The sequence below is a fragment of the Pleurodeles waltl genome, chromosome 7 (assembly GCF_031143425.1).
Source record: "Pleurodeles waltl isolate 20211129_DDA chromosome 7, aPleWal1.hap1.20221129, whole genome shotgun sequence".
Taxonomy (NCBI): domain Eukaryota; kingdom Metazoa; phylum Chordata; class Amphibia; order Caudata; family Salamandridae; genus Pleurodeles; species Pleurodeles waltl.
The window spans coordinates 788,481,430-788,503,017 of record NC_090446.1 but is presented as its reverse complement, the minus strand read 5'-3'; the positions used below and the strand labels follow the sequence as shown (position 1 = coordinate 788,503,017).

The 21,588-nt window shown below is 47.8% G+C and overlaps 1 protein-coding gene across 1 annotated transcript in view; it reads right to left on the bottom strand.

Moving 5' to 3' along the window:
- The window catches only part of HSPA9 (heat shock protein family A (Hsp70) member 9), a 324,302-nt gene that overhangs the window by 219,802 nt on the left and 82,912 nt on the right, over window positions 1-21,588 (bottom strand). The window contains exon 7 of the mRNA XM_069199318.1: window positions 19,494-19,567. Coding sequence (XP_069055419.1) covers window positions 19,494-19,567 — 74 coding nt within the window. The remainder of the gene's footprint in view (window positions 1-19,493; window positions 19,568-21,588) is intronic.

Here is a 21,588-nt window from a genome sequence, read left to right as displayed (position 1 = left end):
CACTTACAATGTCTAAGGTTTTGCTTAGACACTGTAGGGGCACAGTGCTCATGCACTGGTGCCCTCACCTATGGTACAGTGCACCCTGCCTTAGGGCTGTAAGGCCTGCTAGAGGGGTGACTTATCCATACTGCATAGGCAGTGTGAGGTTGGCATGGCACCCTGAGGGGAGTGCCATGTCGACTTACTCGTTTTGTCCTCACCAGCACACACAAGCTGGCAAGCAGCGTGTCTGTGCTGAGTGAGGGGTCCCCAGGGTGGCATAAGATATGCTGCAGCCCTTCGACACCTTCCCTGGCATCAGGGCCCTTGGTACCAGGGGTACCAGTTACAAGGGACTTACCTGGATGCCAGGGTGAGCCAATTGTAAAAACAAAAGTACAGGTTAGGGAAAGAACACTGGTGCTGGGGCCTGGTTAGCAGGCCTCAGCACACTTTCAAATCAAAACATAGCATCAGCAAAGGAAAAAAGTCAGGGGGTAACCATGCCAAGGAGGCATTTCCTTACAACTGCTAAGCTGAAAAACCCTGCAGAGAAGACGGAGACACCAACTGCTTTGGCCCCAGCCCTACCGGTCTGTCTCCCCACTTCGAAAATACACTGCTCCAGCGACGCTTTCCCCAGGACCAGCGACCTCTGAATCCTCAGAGGACTGCCCTGCTCTAGAAGGACCAAGAAACTCCAGAGAACAGCGGCCCTGTTCACCCAAGACTGCAACTTTGTTTCCAAAGGAGCAACTTTAAAACGACTGCGTTTCCCGCCAGAAGCGCGAGACTTGCAACTCTGCACCCAACGTCCCTGGCTCGACTTGTGGAGAAACAACACTTCAGGGAAGACTCCCCGGCGACTCCGATACTGTGAGAAACCAAAGTTGTCCCCCTTGAGCCCCCACAGCGACGCCTGCAGAGGGAATCCCGAGGCTCCCCCTGACCGCGACTGCCTGACTCAGATCCAGACGCCTGGAAAAGACCCTGCACCTGCAGCCCCCAGGACCTGAAGGATCAGAACTCCAGTGCAGGAGTGACCCCCCAGGAGGCCCTCTCCCTTGCCCAGGTGGTGGCTACCCCGAGGAGTCCCCCCCCCCCCCCCCCAGCCTGCATCGCTGAAGAGACCCCTTAGTCTCCCATTGATTCCAATTGAAAACCCGACGTGTGTTTGCACACTGCACCCGGCCACCCCCGTGCTGCTGAAGGTTGACTTTCTGTGCTAACGTGTCCCCCCCCTGTGCCCTACAAAACCCCCCTGGTCTGCCCTCCGAAGACACGGGTACTTACCTGCTGGCAGACTGGAACCGGGGCACCCCCTTCTCCATTGAAGCCTAGGTGTTTTGGGCACCACTTTGACCTCTGCACCTGACCGGCCTGAGCTGCTGGTGTGGTAACTTTGGGGTTGCTCTGAACCCCCAACGGTGGGCTACCTTGGACCCAAACTTGAACCCCGTAGGTGGTTTACTTACCTGCAAGAACTAACAAACACTTACCTCCCCTAGGAACTGTGAAAATTGCACTAAGTGTCTAGTTTTAAAATAGCTATATGTGTTTTATTGGAAAAGTATATATGCTATTGTGATTATTCAAAGTTCCTAAAGTACTTACCTGCAATACCTTTCATTTGAGATATTACATGTAAAATTTGAACCTGTGGTTCTTAAAAATAAACTAAGAAATGAAAATGTCACTTACCCAGTGTACATCTGTTCGTGGCATCAGTCGCTGAGATTCACATGGAATGCATGAGCTCGCCATCTGGTGTTGGGTCGGAGTGTTACAAGTTGTTTTTCTTCGAAGAAGTGTTTTCGAGTCACGGGACCGAGTGACTCCACCTTCTGTGCTCATTGCGCATGGGCGTCGACTCCATCTTCGATTGTTTTCCCCGCAGAGGGTGAGGTAGGAGTTGTACTATAGTAATAGTGCCCGCGCAATGAAAAATGTAAGTATGTACCTATTAAAGGATTAAGTAATATATATACAAATGTACAAAATTGAAGGTAACTTCTGAACTGCTACAGGCTTCCGGGGAGGTGGGTGGGTCCATGTGAATCTCAGCGACTGATGCCACGAACAGATGTACACTGGGTAAGTGACATTTTCAGTTCGATGGCATCTGTCGCTGTAGATACACATGGTATGCATAGACTAGTAAGCAGTTAGTTCCCCATAAGCGGTGGTTTAGCCTGTAGGAGTAGAAGTTGTCTGAAATAGAGTTCTTAATACAGCTTGACCTACTGTAGCTTGTTGTGCGGATAGCACATCTATACAGTAGTGTTTGGTGAATGTGTGAGGCGTAGACCAAGTGGCTGCCTTACAAATTTCTTGCATTGGGATGTTTCCTAAAAAGGCCATTGAAGCACCTTTTTTCCTTGTTGAATGTGCCCTGGGAGTAATGGGCAGTTGTCTTTTTGCTTTAAGGTAGCAGATTTGGATGCATTTAACTATCCATCTGGCTATACCTTGTTTTGATATTGGGTTACCTGCATGAGGTTTTTGGAATGCAATAAATAGCTGTTTAGTTTTTCTGATGTTCTTCGTTCTGTCAATGTAGTACATTAATGCTCTTTTGACATCTAATGTATGTAGTGCTCTTTCAGCCACAGAATCTGGCTGTGGGAAGAATACTGGTAGTTCTACCGTTTGATTTAGATGGAATGGAGAAATAACTTTTGGTAAAAATTTTGGATTAGGTCGTAGGACGACCTTATTTTTATGTATTTGTATAAAAGGTTCTTGTGTTGTGAACGCTTGAATTTCACTTACTCTTCTTAGAGATGTAATGGCGATGAGAAAGGCAACTTTCCAGGTGAGGAACTGTATTCCGCAAGAGTGCATGGGTTCGAAAGGTGGGCCCATGAGTCTTGTTAGAACCACGTTTAGGTTCCATGAAGGAACAGGTGGTGTTCTTGGTGGTATAATTCTTTTAAGCCCTTCTATGAATGCTTTGATAACTGGTATCCTATACAAGGAAGTTGAATATGTAGTTTGCAGGTATGCAGATATTGCTGCAAGGTGTATTTTAATAGAAGAGAAGGCTAGCTTTGCTTTTTGTAAATGGAGCAAGTAATTTACTATATGTTTTGGAGTTGCCTCTAGTGGTTGTATCTGATTATGATGGCAGTACCAAACAAATCTTTTCCACTTACTTGCGTAGCAGTGTCTAGTGGATGGCCTTCTGGCCTGCTTTATGACTTCCATACACTCTTGGCTAAGTTGTAAGTGTCCGAATTCTAGGATTTCAGGAGCCAGATTGCTAGATTCAGCGATGCTGGGTCCGGGTGTCTGATCTGTTGGTTGTGTTGCGTTAACAGATCTGGTTTGTTGGGCAGTTTGATGTGTGGTACTACAGACAGATCTAGCAGTGTTGTGTACCAGGGTTGTCTTGCCCACGTTGGTGCTATTAAAATGAGTTTGAGTTTGTTTTGACTCAATTTGTTTACCAGGTAAGGAAGGAGAGGGAGAGGAGGAAAAGCGTAAGCAAATATTCCTGACCAGTTCATCCATAGGGCATTGCCTTGGGATTGCTTGTGTGGGTATCTGGACGCGAAGTTTTGGCATTTTGCGTTCTCTTTTGTTGCAAATAAGTCTATTTGTGGTGTTCCCCAGAGTGTGAAGTAGGTGTTCAGAATTTGTGGGTGGATTTCCCATTCGTGGACTTGCTGGTGATCTCGAGAGAGATTGTCTGCCAGCTGATTCTGGATCCCCGGAATAAACTGTGCTATTAGACCAATTTGATGGTGGATTGCCCACTTCCATATTTTTTGAGCTAACAAGCTTAACTGCGTTGAATGTGTTCCTCCTTGTTTGTTTAGATAATACATCGTTGTCATGTTGTCTGTTTTGACAAGGATGTATTTGTGGGTTATGATTGGTTGGAAAGCTTTTAGTGCTTGAAAAACTGCTAATAATTCTAGATGATTTATATGCAGTTTTGTTTGATGTATGTTCCATTGTCCTCTTATGTTGTGTTGATTGAGATGTGCTCCCCACCCTGTCATGGAAGCATCTGTTGTTATTACGTACTGTGGCACTGGGTCTTGGAAAGGCCGCCCTATGTTTAAATTTATACTGTTCCACCATAGAAGCGATAGGTAAGTTTGGCGGTCTAGCAACACCAGATCTAGAAGGTGACCCTGTGCTTGAGACCACTGTGAGGCTAGGCACTGTTGTAAGGGCCTCATGTGCAGTCTTGCGTTTGGGACAATGGCTATGCATGAGGACATCATGCCTAGGAGCTGTAGTATTGTTCTTGCTTGTATTGTTTGGTTTGGAGACATGTGTTGAATGACCCTGTTGAAATTGTGGATCCTTTGTGGAGTTGGCGTTGCTACTCCTTTTGTCGTGTCTATTATGGCTCCTAGATATTGCTGTACTTTGCTTGGCAGAATGTTTGATTTTGCAAAGTTGACGGTGAACCCTAGATTGTAGAGGGTTTGTATGACTTGATTTGTGTGGTTTGAGCATTGTGTGAGCGAACTGGTTTTGATTAGCCAGTCGTCTAGATACGGGAACACATGTATTTGCTGCCTTCTGATGTGTGCAGCGACTACTGCTAGGCACTTTGTGAATACTCTTGGAGCGGTTGTTAAACCAAAAGGCAATACTTTGAATTGGTAATGTATTCCTTTGAATACAAACCTTAGATATTTCCTGTGTGATTGATGGATTGGTATATGGAAATATGCGTCCTTGAGGTCTAGGGTTGTCATGTAGTCGTGTTTTCTGAGCAATGGTAACACTTCTTGTAGTGTGACCATGTGAAAGTGGTCTGATTTGATGAATGTGTTTACTACCCTGAGGTCTAGAATTGGTCTCAGTGTTTCGTCCTTTTTTGGTATCAAGAAGTACAGTGAATAAACTCCTGTGTTTATTTGTGTGCTTGGTACTAATTCTATTGCATTTTTTTGCAGTAGTGCTTGAACTTCTATCTCTAGAAGTTGTGAATGGTATTTTGATAAATTTTGTGATTTTGGTGGTATGTCTGGAGGGAATTGCATGAATTCTATGCAATAACCATGTTGGATAATTGCTAGGACCCATGTATCTGTAGTTATTTTGTCCCATGCTTCGTAATATTGATGTATCCTCCCCCCCACTGGTGTTGTGTGGGAGGGGTGAGTGACGTGTGAGTCACTGCTTGTTGGTAGTGGTTTTGGGGCTTTGAAATCTTCCTCTATTCCTAGGAAATTGCCCCCCTCTATACTGGCCCCGAAAACCTCCCCTGTACTGTCCCTGGTAGGTGGGCGGTGCGGACTGTGAGGTGCTAGCTTGTGTGGCTTGACCCCGAAACCCTCCTCTAAAAGGTGTTTTGCGGAAGGTGTTATAAGATCCTCTGCTCTGCGGGGAGTAGAGTGCGCCCATGGCCTTGGCAGTGTCAGTGTCCTTCTTGAGCTTTTCTATAGCTGTGTCGACCTCCGGACCGAACAGAAGTTTCTCGTTTACTGGCATGTTAAGCACTGCCTGCTGAATTTCTGGCTTGAATCCAGACGTTCTGAGCCATGCGTGCCTACGGATGGTAACCGACGTATTAATGGTTCTTGCGGCCGTGTCTGCTGCATCCATGGAGGAGCGTATTTGATTGTTGGAAATGTTTTGACCCTCCTCAACAACCTGTTTTGCTCTTTTTTGCAGATCTTTTGGGAGATGTTCAATGAGATGCTGCATCTCATCCCAGTGGGCTCTGTCGTATCGCGCTAGCAGCGCTTGTGAATTTGCGATGCGCCACTGGTTTGCTGCTTGGACAGCAACCCTCTTCCCGGCTGCATCGAACTTCCTACTTTCTTTATCTGGGGGAGGTGCATCCCCAGAAGTGTGTGAGTTTGCCCGTTTTCTGGCAGCCCCTACCACCACAGAGTCTGGTGGCAGCTGAGAGGTGATGAAGACAGGGTCCGTGGGAGGCGCCTTATACTTTTTGTCCACCCTAGGCGTCACTGCCCTACTTTTAACTGGCTCCTTGAAAATGTCCTTTGCATGGCGTAGCATGCCTGGGAGCATCGGCAGGCTTTGGTAGGAGCTGTGGGTTGAGGAGAGGGTGTTAAATAAAAAATCATCCTCTACTTGTTCCGAGTGTAGTTCCACATTATGGAATAGAGCTGCTCTAGCCACCACTTGTGAGTAGGCTGTGCTGTCTTCCGGTGGTGATGGCCTAGTTGGGTATGTGTCTGGGCTGTTATCAGACACTGGTGCGTCGTACAAGTCCCACGCATCCTGATCTTGGTCGTCGTGGCTCATGGCGGTGTGAGCTGGCGAATGTGACGGGGTGTAAGTTGGCGAAGCCGGAGTTACAGGTGGAGGCGAGGGAGGAGGTGTTACCTTTTGTGTTGTTTGTTGCTTAGGAGTAAACTGAAGCGTTCTCTTTCGTTTGACAGGTGGAAGGGTACTGATCTTCCCAGTCCCCTGCTGAATAAAGATACGCTTTTGCGTGTGATCCACGTCAGTGGATTGCAGTTCTTGTTCAAATCTATGTTTCTTCATTTGAGAAGACATAGAATGCTCTTCGGTATAGGAGCCAGAAACAGGGTCTGATGTCGCTTTTTTCGGCTCCGAAAGCCCTGTCGATTGTTTTTTCGGCTCCGAGGTAACCTTCCTCTTTTTCTGTGCCGAAAATTCTTGGCCTCTATGGTCTTCGGCGCCACTGTCTCGGCGTCGATCGGTGTCGACACCGAACTCTCGGTGTCGATGCTTCTGTTTAGCACTCTCTCGGTCCCGAGGAGGCTGCGTGCCGGTGTCTCGACCGAAGTCGGACGATCTCGACACTGAATGGGCCTTTTTCGGTGCCGATTGTTGGTCACCGAGAATATGGGTGGAGCCATGGCCGGTTGGCAGTGGCGTCCCCTGGGCCTTCTTTCCTTTTTTAAGGTTTGTTCTCGACGTCTTACTCACAGTTCTTGTAGAGTGTAGCTCGTCGGAGTCTGAATCCTGGATGGAAAAGGATTCCTCCTGTTCTTCTTCTGTCTCGAACTGTCGACGCTCTTTTGGCGTGGACGCCATCTGCAGTCTTCTCGCTCGACGGTCGCGCAGAGTTTTTCGGGACCGGAACGCCCGACAGGCCTCGCAGGATTCTTCACTGTGCTCGGGTGACAGGCACAGATTACAGACCGAGTGCAGGTCCGTATAAGGATATTTGTTGTGGCATTCGGGGCAGAATCGAAACGGGGTCCGATCCATCGGCGTTGTCCTCCACGCGGTCGGGCCGACTAGGCCCCGACGGGGTGCCGAAATCTACCCCGAAGGGCACCGAGGCGCTTCGATGTTGAACGCGTCGTCGTATGTGTCTATCTCTAACCGGATCGCAACGATACCGTCGAAAATCTTCCGTCTTCAGCTATCTTTCCGTTCCGAAACTCGGAGCGACAGGAACACGTCCGAACCCGATGGCGGAAAGAAAACAATCGAAGATGGAGTCGACGCCCATGCGCAATGAGCACAGAAGGTGGAGTCACTCGGTCCCGTGACTCGAAAACACTTCTTCGAAGAAAAACAACTTGTAACACTCCGACCCAACACCAGATGGCGAGCTCATGCATACCATGTGTATCTACAGCGACAGATGCCATCGAACATATATTTTTCTATACAAAAACCTATTGGCCTGGAATTGTCTCCGAGTGTGTGTTCCTCATTTATTGCCTGTGTGTATGTACAACAAATGCGTAACACTACTCCCTTGATAAGCCTACTGCTCGACCACACTACCACAAAATAGAGCATTATTATTATCTCTTTTTGCCACTATCTTACCTCTAAGGGGAACCCTTGGACTCTGTGCATACTATTCCTTACTTTGAAATAGTGCATACAGAGCCAACTTCCTACACTTGGTACTCTGCACCCGACGCCCCCGGCTCGACTTGTGGAAAATAAACACTTCAGGGAGGACTCTCCAGCGACTGCAAGACCGTGAGTAGCCAGAGTTGACCCCCCCTGAGCCCCCCACAGCGACGCCTCCAGAGGGAATCCCGAGGCTCCCCCTGACCGCGACTGCCTGCTTCAAGGACCCAACACCTGGTCAAGGCATTGCATCCGCAGCCACCAGGACCAGAAGGATCCGACCTCCAGTGCAGGAGCGACCCCCAGGTGGCCCTCTCCCTTGCCCAGGTGGTGGCTACCCAGAGGAGCACCCCCCCCCCCTTGCCTGCATCGCTGAAGAGACCCCTTGGTCTCCCATTGATTTCTATTGCGAACCCGACGCTTGTTTGCACACTGCACCCGGCCACCCCTGTGCCGCTGAGGGTGTACTTTCTGTGTGGACTTGTGACCCCCCCGGTGCCCTACAAAACCCCCCTGGTCTGCCCTCCGAAGACGCGGGTACTTACCTGCTGGCAGACTGGAACCGGGGCACCCCCTTCTCCATTGAAGCCTATGCGTTTTGGGTACCACTTTGACCTCTGCACCTGACCGGCCCTGTGCTGCTGGTGTGGTAACTTTGGGGTTGCTCTGAACCCCCAACAGTGGGCTACCTTGGACCCAAACTTGAACCCCGTAGGTGGTTTACTTACCTGCAAAAACTAACAAACACTTACCTCCCCCAGGAACTGTTGAAAATTGCACAGTGTCTAGTTTTAAAATAGCTATATGTCATTTATGTGAAAACTGTATATGCTATTTTACTAATTCAAAGTTCCTAAAGTACCTACCTGCAATACCTTTCATTTGAAGTATTACTTGTAAATCTTGAACCTGTGGTTCTTAAAATAAACTAAGAAAATATATTTTTCTATACAAAAACCTATTGGCCTGGAATTGTCTCTGAGTGGGTGTTCCCCATTTATTGCTTGTGTGTACAACAAATGCTTAACACTACTCCTTTGATAAGCCTTCTGCTCGACCACACTACCACAAAAAAGAGCATTAGAATTATCTCTTTTTGCCACTATCTTACCTCTAAGGGGAACCCTTGGACTCTGTGCATACTATTCCTTACTTTGAAATAGTGCATACAGAGCCAACTTCCTACACCTACCAAATTGGGAGTATTTAGAAAGCAAAATGTCACTTACCTGTAAAAAAACTGTTTTGCCGCTCAAGACTATTTCTATACACAATGTGCATTATGCCATCATTCCAGCAAAAACATCTTGTTAAGAAATAAAGAAAATGTGATGGTCTACCCGTCCAATATCAGTATGACCTTATCTGACAAATAAAAAATGCCATACCTCGATGATGGAAGCAGTGGAGTAAGACCGAAAAAAACCAGCAATTATATTGTTAAATTAATGTGAAACAACTTTTGGATAAGTACACAACACAATTTTAATCGAATGTACCTGTAGTTATGGCTGTCATAGTATAAGTTAATCAATTTTGCACAAACACCATATTGAAGTAAAGGCCACTAAAATTGCTATCCTTGTTTCAAGTGTTTAAGAGACAATTGGAAATCTGCTCCTCCTTATTGTTCACCACTCATCTTCTATGGCAGGTTTTAAGATCACTCTTTAGCCTTTTCTCTTCTGAGTAGACACAGGTCAAAAGACTTTAAGCACCTAGACAGCACAATGGGTGCCATGATACTATGTGCTGTACAAATTTGGTTGTCACCAAGTATGCATGGATACAAAAAGGTAGTTGCCCTGATCTATTCAAGACCAAATTAGGTTCAATCAGGTGGAGGACTAGAGAAGTCTGTAAACATGTTTGGCACACTCTAGAAAAGAGTAGTCAATGAGTGGAGAAAGCTGGCCCTGTAAGTGTTATGTGAGTACAGTGTAAAGGGTCCAGGGGTTCCCCAGTGATTGCACAGGGCTTCCTAAGCAATCCCTAAGTGCTCTATTTAGGGGTAGTGTGGTCGAGCAGCCTTAAGCTTAACACACAGGTGCGAAAGACAGCTACAAATACACACAATATCCAAAAAATGAGTCATGACTCAAGAAGGATACCCACATCAAGTAATAAAAATAGCAGGCATCTTTATATATATTTGAGCATTAGAGAAAAATTGTTCAGGAAAGTACGTTTTTAAATAGGAATTCTTTTCACTTTAAGAAGTGGACACTGCAAATTCTGAGTTCTGCAATGTTATCCTTTGGGAGGAAAAAACTGTTCTGCAATCAGGTACTGTATGACTACTTATGCGAACAACCTCTGAGACTTAGGGCAAGTACTGGGCAAGGGTCAGGACCACACCAACAGGTCACTGCAGGCGCCACTGGGGCGGCCAGGAGCAGACGTGTAGTACGGTGTTGGGTGGCTAAAGTATTTCAGTGGAGATCGGTCCCTTTGGAAAAAGGCTGCAGCTCTGGCTAATAGGTCAGTTGAGGCCGACCAACATGTAGGTTACAAACGTGGGGTGCTCGGGGACATAGGTCCTCTTCTCCATAGGCCAGGAACAACAGGTGCACAGGTATCCTTTGCTGTAAGGCTTCTGTGCCCGGGAGATATCGCAGTTGAGGGGTCCTGTGGTCTGAGGCTGCAGGCGTCATTGGGGAGTCCATGAGGGGTGAAACTAGTGGAATCGAACTCCGGAGAGCTGGTGGACTTCGTTGACACCAAGTACCCACTTCAACCGAGGCTGTAGGCGACTAGTACAGTGGCAGTTTCAGGTGTTGGGTTTCTCTCACCAGAGAATGCAGGGCAGGGGCCTGTGGGCGTAGGCGACTTCAGGTAGTCCAGAAGGGGTGAAACCACAATGGACTTAGTCTCTGGGGAACCATGTGGCTACCGATGGTCCACCTCACCTCAGGTCTGAGTAGGCAGGTGCAGTGGTGACTTCAGATGGTGGATCTTTGTGGTTCTGGACGCTTCAGAGTCCCTGGTTTAGAGTTTGTTGGAGAACAAGTCTTGTAAGGATATGCCTTCTTGGCATGGTTACCCCCTGACTTTTTGCCATTTGCTGATGCCAAGTTATGATATGAAAGAGTGCAGGCCCCAGCACCAGTGTTCTTTCCCTAAACTGTACCTTTGTTCCCCCAATTGGCACAGCACAGGGGTGCTCTAGTTCCAGTTTGCTAACAGGCAAGTACCTGCGTCTTCGGAGGGCAGACCAGGGGAGTTTTGTAGAGCACAGGGAGGAGAGGAAGGACACAAGGAGGAACACGGGCGACCGGGTGCAGTGTGCAAAGCCAACGTCAGGTTTGTGATAGAAATCAATGGAGGGACCCGGGGGTCACTCTAGCGGTATAGGCAGGGCAAAAGGGGGCTTCTAGGGCTAGCCACTGACTGGGCTAGGCGGAGGATCACCTGAGGGTCACTCCTGCACTGAAGTTCGGTTCCTTTTGATCCTGGGGGCTGCGGGTGCAGTGCTTGGTCCAGGCGTCAGGTTCCTTGTTAAAGGCAGTCGCGGTCAGGGGGAGCCCTCTGGATTCTCTCTGCATGCATTGCTGTAGGGATCAAGGGGTGTCGTCTCTGGTTACTCACGAGGTCGCAGTCGCATGGGAGTCCTCCCTTTAGTGTTGGGTCTCTTGAACTCGAGCCGGGGGCGTCGGGTGCAGAGGGTGAAGTCCCACGCTTCCTGCGGGAAGAGTGAATTCTTTAAAAGTTGTTAGAAAGTTGCAAAAATGTTGCTGTAGGTGAACAGTGCCGCTGTTCTCAGGAGTTTCTTGGTACTTCAGGTTTCAGGGCAGTCCTCCGAGGCTTCAGAGGTCGCTGGTCCCTGTTGGATGCGTCTGTGTGCAGTTTTGAGTCTGGAGACAGGCCGGTAGGGCTGGGGCCAAAGCAGTTGTCGTCTCCTTCGTCTCTGCAGGGCTTTCAGGTCAGCAGTCCTCGTTTCAGGAATCTGATTTCCTGGGTGCTGGGGTGCCCCTAAATACTGAATTTAGGGCTATGTTGAGGTCAGTAGCCAGTGGCTACTGTCCTGGAGGGTGACTACACCCTCTTTGTGCCTCCTCCCTGAGCGGAGGGGGGGGGGCACATCCCTAATCCTATTGGGGGAATTCTCCAATCTCAAGATGGAGGATTTCTAAAGGCAGGGGTCACCTCACCTCAGGGCACCTTAGGGACTGTACTGACTGGTAGGTGACTCCTCCTTGTTTTTCTCATCATCTCCTCTGGACTTGCCACCAAAAGTGGGGGCTGTGTCCAGGGGGCAGGCATCTCCACTAGCTGGAGTGCCCTAGGGCATTGTAACACGAAGCCTGAGCCTTTGAGGCTCACTGCTAGGTGTTGCGGTTCCTGCAGGTGGGAGGAGTTAAGCTCCTCCACCCAGTGCAGGCTTTGTTTCTGGCCTCAGAGAGCACAAAGGCTCTCACCCCAGGGGGTCAGAAACTCGTCTCAGTGGCAGACTGGCACAGACCAGTCAGTCCTGCACTGAAGGACTGGGTAAAATACAGGAGCCACTTTCCAAGGTGCCCTCCGTGTGCATAGTTAAATACATCCAGCACTAGCATTAGTGTGGGTTTATTATTCTGAGAAGTTTGATACCAAACTTCCCATTATTCAGTGTAGCCATTATGGAGCTGTGGGGTTCGCTTTGACAAACTCTCAGACCATATACTTAATATGGGGGGGGGGGGGGGGGGGGGGGGGGGGAAACAATCCTCTAGATTCTCCCTGCAGGCATCGTCATGGGTTGCAGGGAGATTGTCTCAGGGTGGACACGTCGTAGGGAGTCACCTGGGGGTCCTCTCTACAGTGTTGATTTCTCTGGACACAGGGCGGGGGTGTCAGGTGCAGAGTGTTGGGGACTCATGCTTCTGGAGTGAGTTGGGAGTCCCTTTAATGAAAATGTCACTTACCCAGTGTACATCTGTTCGTGGCATCAGTCGCTGAAGATTCACATGTTGTGCATAGCCCGCCATCTGGTGTTGGGTCGGTGTGTTACAAGTTGTTTTTCTTCGAAGAAGTCTTTTGAGTCACGGGACCGAGTGACTCCTCCTCTTTGTCTCCATTGCGCATGGGCGTCGACTCCATCTTCGATTGTTTTCCCCGCAGAGGGTGAGGTAGGAGTTGTTTGTTAGTAATAGTGGCCATGCAATGGAGTGAATAAGTATGTACCTATTTAAGTTTTAATATATTTACAAATGTACAAAGTTGAAGCTAACTTCCAAACGGCTACAGGCTCCCGGGGAGGTGGGTGGGCACATGTGAATCTTCAGCGACTGATGCCACGAACAGATGTACACTGGGTAAGTGACATTTTCAGTTCGATGGCATCTGTCGCTGTAGATACACATGTTGTGCATAGACTAGTAAGCAGTTATCTCCCCAAAAGCGGTGGCTCAGCCTGTAGGAGTGGAAGTAGTCTGAAATAAGGTTCTTAGTACGGCTTGACCTACTGTGGCTTGTTGTGCGGATAGCACGTCTACACAGTAGTGCTTGGTAAATGTGTGCGGCGTAGACCATGTGGCTGCCTTACATATTTCGTGCATTGGAATATTCCCTAGGAAGGCCATGGTAGCGCCTTACTTTCTGGTTGAGTGTGCCCTTGGTGTAATGGGCAGTTGTCTTTTTGCTTTAAGGTAGCAGATTTGGATGCACTCAACTATCCCTCTGGCTATACCCTGTTTCGATATTGGGTTTCCTGCGTTAGGTTTTTGAAATGCAATAAACAGTTGTTTAGTTTTTCTGATGTTTTTAGTTCTGTCGATGTAGTACATTAGTGCCCTTTTGACGTCTAATGTATGTAGTGCCCTTTCAGCTATGGAATCTGGCTGTGGGAAGAACACTGGTAGCTCTACCGTTTGATTTAGGTGGAACGGTGAAATAACCTTTGGCAAAAATTTAGGATTGGTCCTTAGGACTACTTTATTTTTGTGTAGTTGGATAAAAGGTTCTTGTATTGTAAACGCTTGAATTTCACTTACTCTTCTTAGAGATGTGATGGCGATGAGAAATGCAACTTTCCAGGTTAGGAATTGTATTTCGCAAGAATGCATAGGTTCAAAGGGTGGACCCATGAGTCTTGTTAAGACGATGTTGAGGTTCCATGAAGGAACGGGTGGTGTCCTTGGTGGTATAATTCTTTTGAGGCCTTCCATAAACGCTTTAATGACAGGTATCCTAAATAGTGAAGTTGAATGGGTAATCTGCAGGTATGCAGATATTGCTGCAAGGTGTATTTTAATGGAAGAGAAGGCCAGGTTAGATTTTTGTAAGTGTAGTAAGTAACCCACTACATCTTTTGGAGATGTGTGTAATGGTTGAATTTGATTATGATGGCAGTAGCAAACAAACTTTTTCCATTTGCTTGCATAGCAGTGTCTAGTGGATGGTCTTCTAGCTTGCTTTATGACTTCCATACATTCTTGTGTGAGGTTTAAGTGTCCGAATTCTAGGATTTCAGGAGCCAGATTGCTAGATTCAGCGATGCTGGGTTTGGATGCCTGATCTGTTGTTTGTGTTGTGTTAACAGATCTGGCCTGTTGGGCAACTTGACGTGGGGTACTACTGATAGGTCTAGCAGTGTTGTGTACCATGGTTGCCTTGCCCATGTTGGTGCTATCAGTACGAGTTTGAGTTTGTTTTGACTCAATTTGTTTACTAGATATGGAAGGAGGGGAGAGGGGGAAAAGCGTACGCAAATATCCCTGACCAGTTCATCCATAGGGCATTGCCTTGAGACTGCCTGTGTGGGTATCTGGATGCAAAGTTTTGGCATTTTGCGTTCTCTTTTGTTGCAAATAAGTCTATTTGAGGTGTTCCCCAACGTTTGAAGTAAGTGTTTAGAATTTGGGGGTGAATTTCCCATTCGTGGACCTGTTGGTGATCTCGAGAGAGATTGTCTGCAAGTTGATTCTGGATCCCTGGAATAAACTGTGCTATTAGGCAAATGTGGTTGTGAATTGCCCATTGCCATATTTTTTGTGCCAGAAGGCACAGCTGTGTCGAGTGTGTCCCCCCCTGTTTGTTTAGATAATACATTGTTGTCATGTTGTCCGTTTTGACAAGAATGTATTTGTGAGTTATGATTGGTTGAAATGCTTTTAATGCTTGGAAAACTGCTAGTAGTTCGAGGTGATTTATATGCAGCTTTGTTTGATGTACATCCCATTGTCCTTGTATGCTGTGTTGATTGAGGTGTGCTCCCCACCCTGTCATGGAAGCATCTGTTATCACGTATTGTGGCACTGGGTCTTGGAAAGGCCGCCCTTTCTTTAAATTTATATTGTTCCACCATAGAAGCGAGAGGTATGTTAGGCGGTCTATTAACACCAGATCTAGAAGGCGACCCTGTGCTTGTGACCATTGTGATGCTATGCACTGTTGTAAGGGCCTCATGTGTAGTCTTGCATTCGGGACAATGGCTATGCATGAGGACATCATGCCTAGGAGTTGTAATATCTTCGCCTGTATTTTTTGTGTTGGATACATGCGTTGTATAATCTTTTGGAAATTTTGAACCCTTTGTGGACTTGGAGTGGCTATTCCCCTCGTTGTGTCTATTGTCGCTCCTAGGTATTGTTGTACTTTGCACGGCAGAATGTGTGATTTCGCATAGTTGATGGTGAAACCGAGTTTGTAGAGGGTTTGTATGACCTGATCTGTGTGGTGTGAGCACCTTGTCAGTGAGTCGGTCTTGATTAGCCAGTCGTCTAGATACGGGAATACGTGTATTTGCTGCCTTCTGATGTGTGCAGCCACTACTGCTAGGCATTTTGTGAAGACTCTTGGTGCAGTTGTTAAACCGAACGGCAATACTTTGAATTGGTAATGTATTCCTTTGAATACGAACCTTAGGTATTTTCTGTGCGACGGATGTATTGGTATGTGGAAATACGAGTCTTTGAGATCTAAGGTGGTCATGTAATCTTGTTGCTTTAGCAATGGTAACACTTCCTGTAGCGTGACCATGTGAAAGTGTTCTGATTTGATGTATGTGTTTAGTGTTCTGAGGTCTAGGATTGGTCTCAGTGTTTTGTCCTTTTTTGGTATTAGAAAGTACAGTGAGTAAACCCCTGTATTTGTTTGTGTATCTGGTACCAGTTCTATTGCGTTCTTTTGCAGTAATGCTTGAGCTTCTATTTCTAGGAGGTCCGAATGTTGTTTTGATATATTCTGTGATTTTGGTGGTATGTTTGGAGGGATTTGTAGAAATTCTATGCAATAACCATGTTGGATAATCGCTAAGACCCAAGTGTCTGTTGTTATTTTCTCCCACGCTTGGTAATACTGACTTATTTTTCCCCCCACTGGTGTTGTGTGGAGGGGATGAGTGACGTGTGAGTCACTGTTTGGTTGTAGGTGTTTTGGGGCTTTGAAATTTTCCCCTGCTTCTAGGGAATTGTCCTCCTCTGTATTGGCCCCGAAAGCCTCCCCTTTGGTACTGTCCCTGGTAGGTGGACGGTGTTGAATGTGAGGTACTGGCTTGTGTGGCTTGACCCCGAAACCCCCCTCTAAAGGTTGTCTTGCGGAAGGTGTTGAAAGTGGCTCTGCGGGAAGTAGAGCGCGCCCATGGCTTTTGCAGTGTCAGTGTCCTTTTTTAGCTTCTCAATTGCCGTGTCCACTTCAGGTCCGAACAATTGTTGCTCATTGAATGGCATATTGAGCACCGCCTGCTGTATCTCTGGTTTAAAACCAGATGTTCGTAGCCACGCGTGCCTTCGTATGGTTACTGCCGTGTTAATTGTTCTTGCTGCTGTGTCCGCTGCGTCCATAGAGGAGCGTATCTGGTTATTGGAGATGTTTTGGCCCTCCTCAACCACTTGTTTCGCCCTCTTTTGTAGTTCTGTGGGTAGATGCTCAATGAGGTGTTGCATCTCGTCCCAGTGGGCTCTGTCATATCGCGCTAGGAGCGCTTGAGAGTTAGCGATGCGCCACTGGTTTGCAGCTTGTACTGCGACCCTTTTACCGGCTGCATCGAACTTGCGGCTCTTCTTATCTGGGGGTGGTGCATCGCCCGATGTGTGAGAGTTTGCTCTCTTGCGAGCTGCCCCTACCACAACCGAATCTGGTGGCAGTTGAGGTGATGAAAGCTGGGTCTGTGGGAGGTGCTTTATATTTCTTTTCCACCCTCGGTGTTATTGCCCTACTCTTGACAGGCTCTTTGAATATGTCCTTTGCGTGCCTTAGCATTCCTGGGAGCATAGGCAGGCTTTGGTAGGTGCTATGTGTGGAAGAGAGGGTGTTGAAGAGGAAGTCATCCTCGACAGGCTCCGAGTGTAGAGACACGTTGTGGAACTCTGCTGCTCTAGCCACCACTTGTGAATATGCTGTGCTGGTCTTCTGGTGGTGAGGGCTTTGTAGGATACGCCTCTGGACTGTTGTCCGACACTGGGGCGTCGTATAAGTCCCAAGCATCTTGGTCCTGGTCACCTTGGCTTAAGGTGGTGTGAGCCGGTGAATGTGAAGGAGTCCGTGCCGGTGAAATGTGAGCTACTGGTGGAGGAGAGGGTGGCGGAGTTACCTTCTTCACCAGTTTTGTTTGTGGTGCTGGTTCTTGTTGGAATTCAAGTCTCCTCTTCCTCCTAATAGGGGGAAGGGTGCTTATTTTCCCTGTTCCACTCTGTATAAAAATCCGTTTTTGCGTGTGGTCCACCTCGGTGGATTGTAATTCCTCCTCGAATCTATGCTTTCGCATTTGAGAGGACAGTGATTGTTCCTCTGAATAGGAACCAGTAGTTGGCTCGGTTGCGGGTCGTTTTGGCACCGCAACTATGTCCACGCTCTTTTTCGGCTCCGAGGCGACTTTTCTCTTTTTCGGAGTCGAACCCTCTCGGCATCGATCCTCCTCGGTGCCGCTGTCTCTGCGTTGAGCAGCTTCGGCTCCACTATCTCGGCGTCGATCTTTGTCGGCAGCACTATCTTGGTCCCGAGATGGCTGGGTGCCTGTGTCTCGACCCGAGTCGGACGATCTCGGCACTATTTCGGCCTTCTTCGGTGCCGATGGTCGGTCACCGATTTTATGGGTTGAGCCATGGCCTGATGGCAGTGGCGTCCCCTGGGCCTTGTCAGTTTTCTTGTGTGCTATTTTCGACATCTTACTCACTGTTTCATGGTCGTCGAATTCGTCCGAGTCCGATTCATGGATCGAGAAGGCTTCTACTTCTTCTTGTTCCTCGAATTCTCGGTGTCCTGTCGGCGTGGACGCCATTTGCAGTCTTCTGGCTCGTCGGTCACGGAGCGTTTTTCGGGACCGGAACGCACAACAGGCCTCACAAGTTTCTTCCCTGTGCTCGGGCGACAGGCACAGGTTACAGACCGTATGTTGGTCTGTATATGGGTATTTGTTGTGGCATTTAGGACAGAATCGGAACGGGGTCCGTTCCATCAGCGATGTCACACGCGGTCGGGCCGACCAGGCCCCGACGGGGGATCGAAAACTACCCCGAAGGGCAACGGAGATGTTATCGTTTCGATGTCGATGCTATCTAACCCGATCCCGAACGCAACAATACCGACTTAATTTTCCGATTTTGAGCTAACTTTCCGTTCCGAAACCCGGAGCGAAAGGAACACGTCCGAACCCGATGGCGGAAAGAAAACAATCAAAGATGGCGTCGACGCCCATGCGCAATGGAGACAAAGAGGAAGAGTCCCTCGGTCCCGTGACTCGAAAGACTTCTTCGAAGAAAAACAACTTGTAACACTCCGACCCAACACCAGATGGCGGGCTATGCACAACATGTGTATCTACAGCGACAGATGCCATCGAACAGATGGTTTCTTCTTTGCTGCTTTGGACAGAGCTGCTGTCCACAGGAGTTTCTTGGTCCTTTGGGTTTGCAGGGTAGTCCTCTGAGTTGGCAAAGGTCGCTGGGCCCGCTGGATGCGTCACTGTTGCAGGTTCTTTGAATCTGGAGACAGGCCATTAGGGCTGGGGCCAAAGCAGTGGTCTCCTCCTTCTCTGCAGGATTTTCGGGTCAGCAGTTCTTATGGTTAGGTCATCAGGAATCTAATTTCCTAGGTTCAGGGTCGCCCCTAAATGCTCAATTTACATTTACAGTAGAAAAATGGAAAAGGGCACAAGTGCACATACATGCAAGAGACTGTGTGCTGCACATGAAGCACGTGTGCAGGGAACCAGCAAGCAAAAACATTTAATAACAGCTTTTGAAGCAGTTCCAGTCTAACCTGCATGTAGCAGTGTATGTATGCCGTTAGGAATGGGGCACAAGAGATCTTAGACAGCCACCGCGATCCCCAGTAGCTTTTATCTTCAACTGTATAATGTAGCAGCAACAAGTCTATCAAACAAATGTAATCTGTTCAATATTTATGGGTCAAGACCCAGGAGGGTGACCTCCTAGAAATGAACTCACAAAGATCCAGCTGTTCTCTACAGTGAACTGGAGGAAAATATGGGTCTCAAACCTGTTGAAAAATTGAAGCTAGTAAAGAAATTAGCTGCAATTGTTTGACACTGGAGGCTTTGACATGTCTTTTGGCCAGAGGAATATGTGCACAGTGGAATGGAGAAGGAGGCATAATAAATTGAGCTAAGGTATTTCATGTCAATGGGGTTTATGACTTCCTTCAAGCTGCCTTAGTTGGGAATAACCAAGGTCAAACAAAATGCATTAATGACATAAAATATAATATATATATATATATTAATTACACACACACACACACACTGTTCGTAACTGAACACCACAAAGATCATTCACAAAACCGAGAGCCCATACCTGTCTTTGAGAGTCATTGAAGTATGCAGGAACTGTTACAACTGCATTTTTAGCGGAGTGTCCTAAATAGTTTTCTAAAAAATAAAGGACAAATACATTTTTTCAATGATGCATACATTTGCTGGATGTATTACTAATCCGTACTAAAAATGACAACTCAACAGATTCTGTATCCTGCTGGATCTAAAGTGCAAGAAAGTGTTTCATGAACAATAATTTCCTAATGTTTATCATTTGTAGATTATGTTGTATTAGTCCCCATCCAAAGGCTGAAGTCCCTGGTAAATGATGAACACAGGAGTATTCAAAACACAAACCTTTCATCCTACAATATCACTTTGTAGATCACCCATCTCAGTCCCTGGTCTACACTGTGACCACTTCCCCAGAGCTCATACCACCTTCAGATTTGCAGCGCGCAAGTGAGCAAGGAGCATACACTAAACAAGCGCTGGCAAAGTTAAGAGGTTCGCCACCAGACTCTTCAATTTATCAACAATTGTTTTAACTTGATCCTTATGTGGCCAGACCCTTTAGCACCTCTTAATCCCTATTAAATGGTATCTGCTGCAGCACAACTTTTGCCACTCTAAGGGACTCAGTACCAACCTTATGCACACTGCCATTGCAGGCTGTGTAATAAGATGCTAGCCTGCCTGCTGTATCAGACCTTCGAGGAGCAACTGACCTGTCCTGCTGCTGCACCTTCCAAGAAACTGGGAGAGCTGCCAGTGATTCTCAAATCACGAAGAACTACTCCGTTGGAGCAGAAGAGCTTCTTTCCTGCATCTGCAGGCACTCAAAGAAAGAACTGTGAGGACCGGGACTGACAAAAAAAAATCCAACGCTGGACATCACCACTGCACCACAGCACCACTGCTAGCCCGAGCTGAAGAGGGACAATTGTTTCAGAATGGTCCCCAAGCTCTCCAGAAATAAAGCCCGCCTGAGTTTACTCACTGTGGACTTCACAATGGCATCTGCCGCCTCTTTTTGCAGACTCCCCTGCAACTGAGTGACCAGGAACCAAAGAACCAGCAGCTCAGGACACCTGTCCGTCCCACACCAAGGAGAAAAGGACCAAGAGCGTCTCCATGTCTCCCAGCCTCATGAGACCTGAGCCCACCTGTTGGCTTGGTCGGACTGGAACCCCATTCCACACCTGCAGACTGTTTCTGCGGGTCCCCCTGCAACCGCAAGGAACTCCAGCAATGGACCAGACGCCTGAAGGCCCCCCTCGCCCCACAGCCCTAGGAGAAGTGGACCAACAGTGTCCCCACGTGCCCTAAGACCTCAGGGGGTGAGCCCCCTGTGGGTTCCCATGCACTGATCTTCCACTCTATTCATGCAGCAACTTGTAACTTGACCGATCCCCATTGACTTACACGGGGTACCTGACTGAACTGCATCCGACTGCCCCAGTGACGCCAGAGATGACCTGCTGGTGTTGCTTTGGACTTTGCCCCCTACGTCTAGGAGATTGATCCCATACGTTAATGTGCTATACCTGTATGCAGTGTTTGTTCTTCCTCCACAGGTAGTCAACGTTAAAAAATAAATAAAAATAAAATAATAATTCTTAACTGTAAGGAAATGCCTCCTTGGCATGGTTGCCCCCTGACTTTTTGCCTTTGCTGGTGCTATGTTTACAATTGAAAGTGTGCTGAGGCCTGCTAACCAGGCCCCAGCACCAGTGTTCTTTCCCTAACCTGTACTTTTGTATCCACAATTGGCAGACCCTGGCATCCAGATAAGTCCCTTGTAACTGGTACTTCTAGTACCAAGGGCCCTGATGCCAAGGAAGGTCTCTAAGGGCTGCAGCATGTCTTATGCCACCCTGGAGACCTCTCACTCAGCACAGACACACTGCTTGCCACCGTGTGTGTGCTAGTGAGGACAAAACGAGTAAGTCGACATGGCACTCCCCTCAGGGTGCCATGCCAGCCTCTCACTGCCTATGCAGTATAGGTAAGACACCCCTCTAGCAGGCCTTACAGCCCTAAGGCAGGGTGCACTATACCATAGGTGAGGGTACCAGTGCATGAGCATGGTACCCCTACAGTGTCTAAACAAAACCTTAGACATTGTAAGTGCA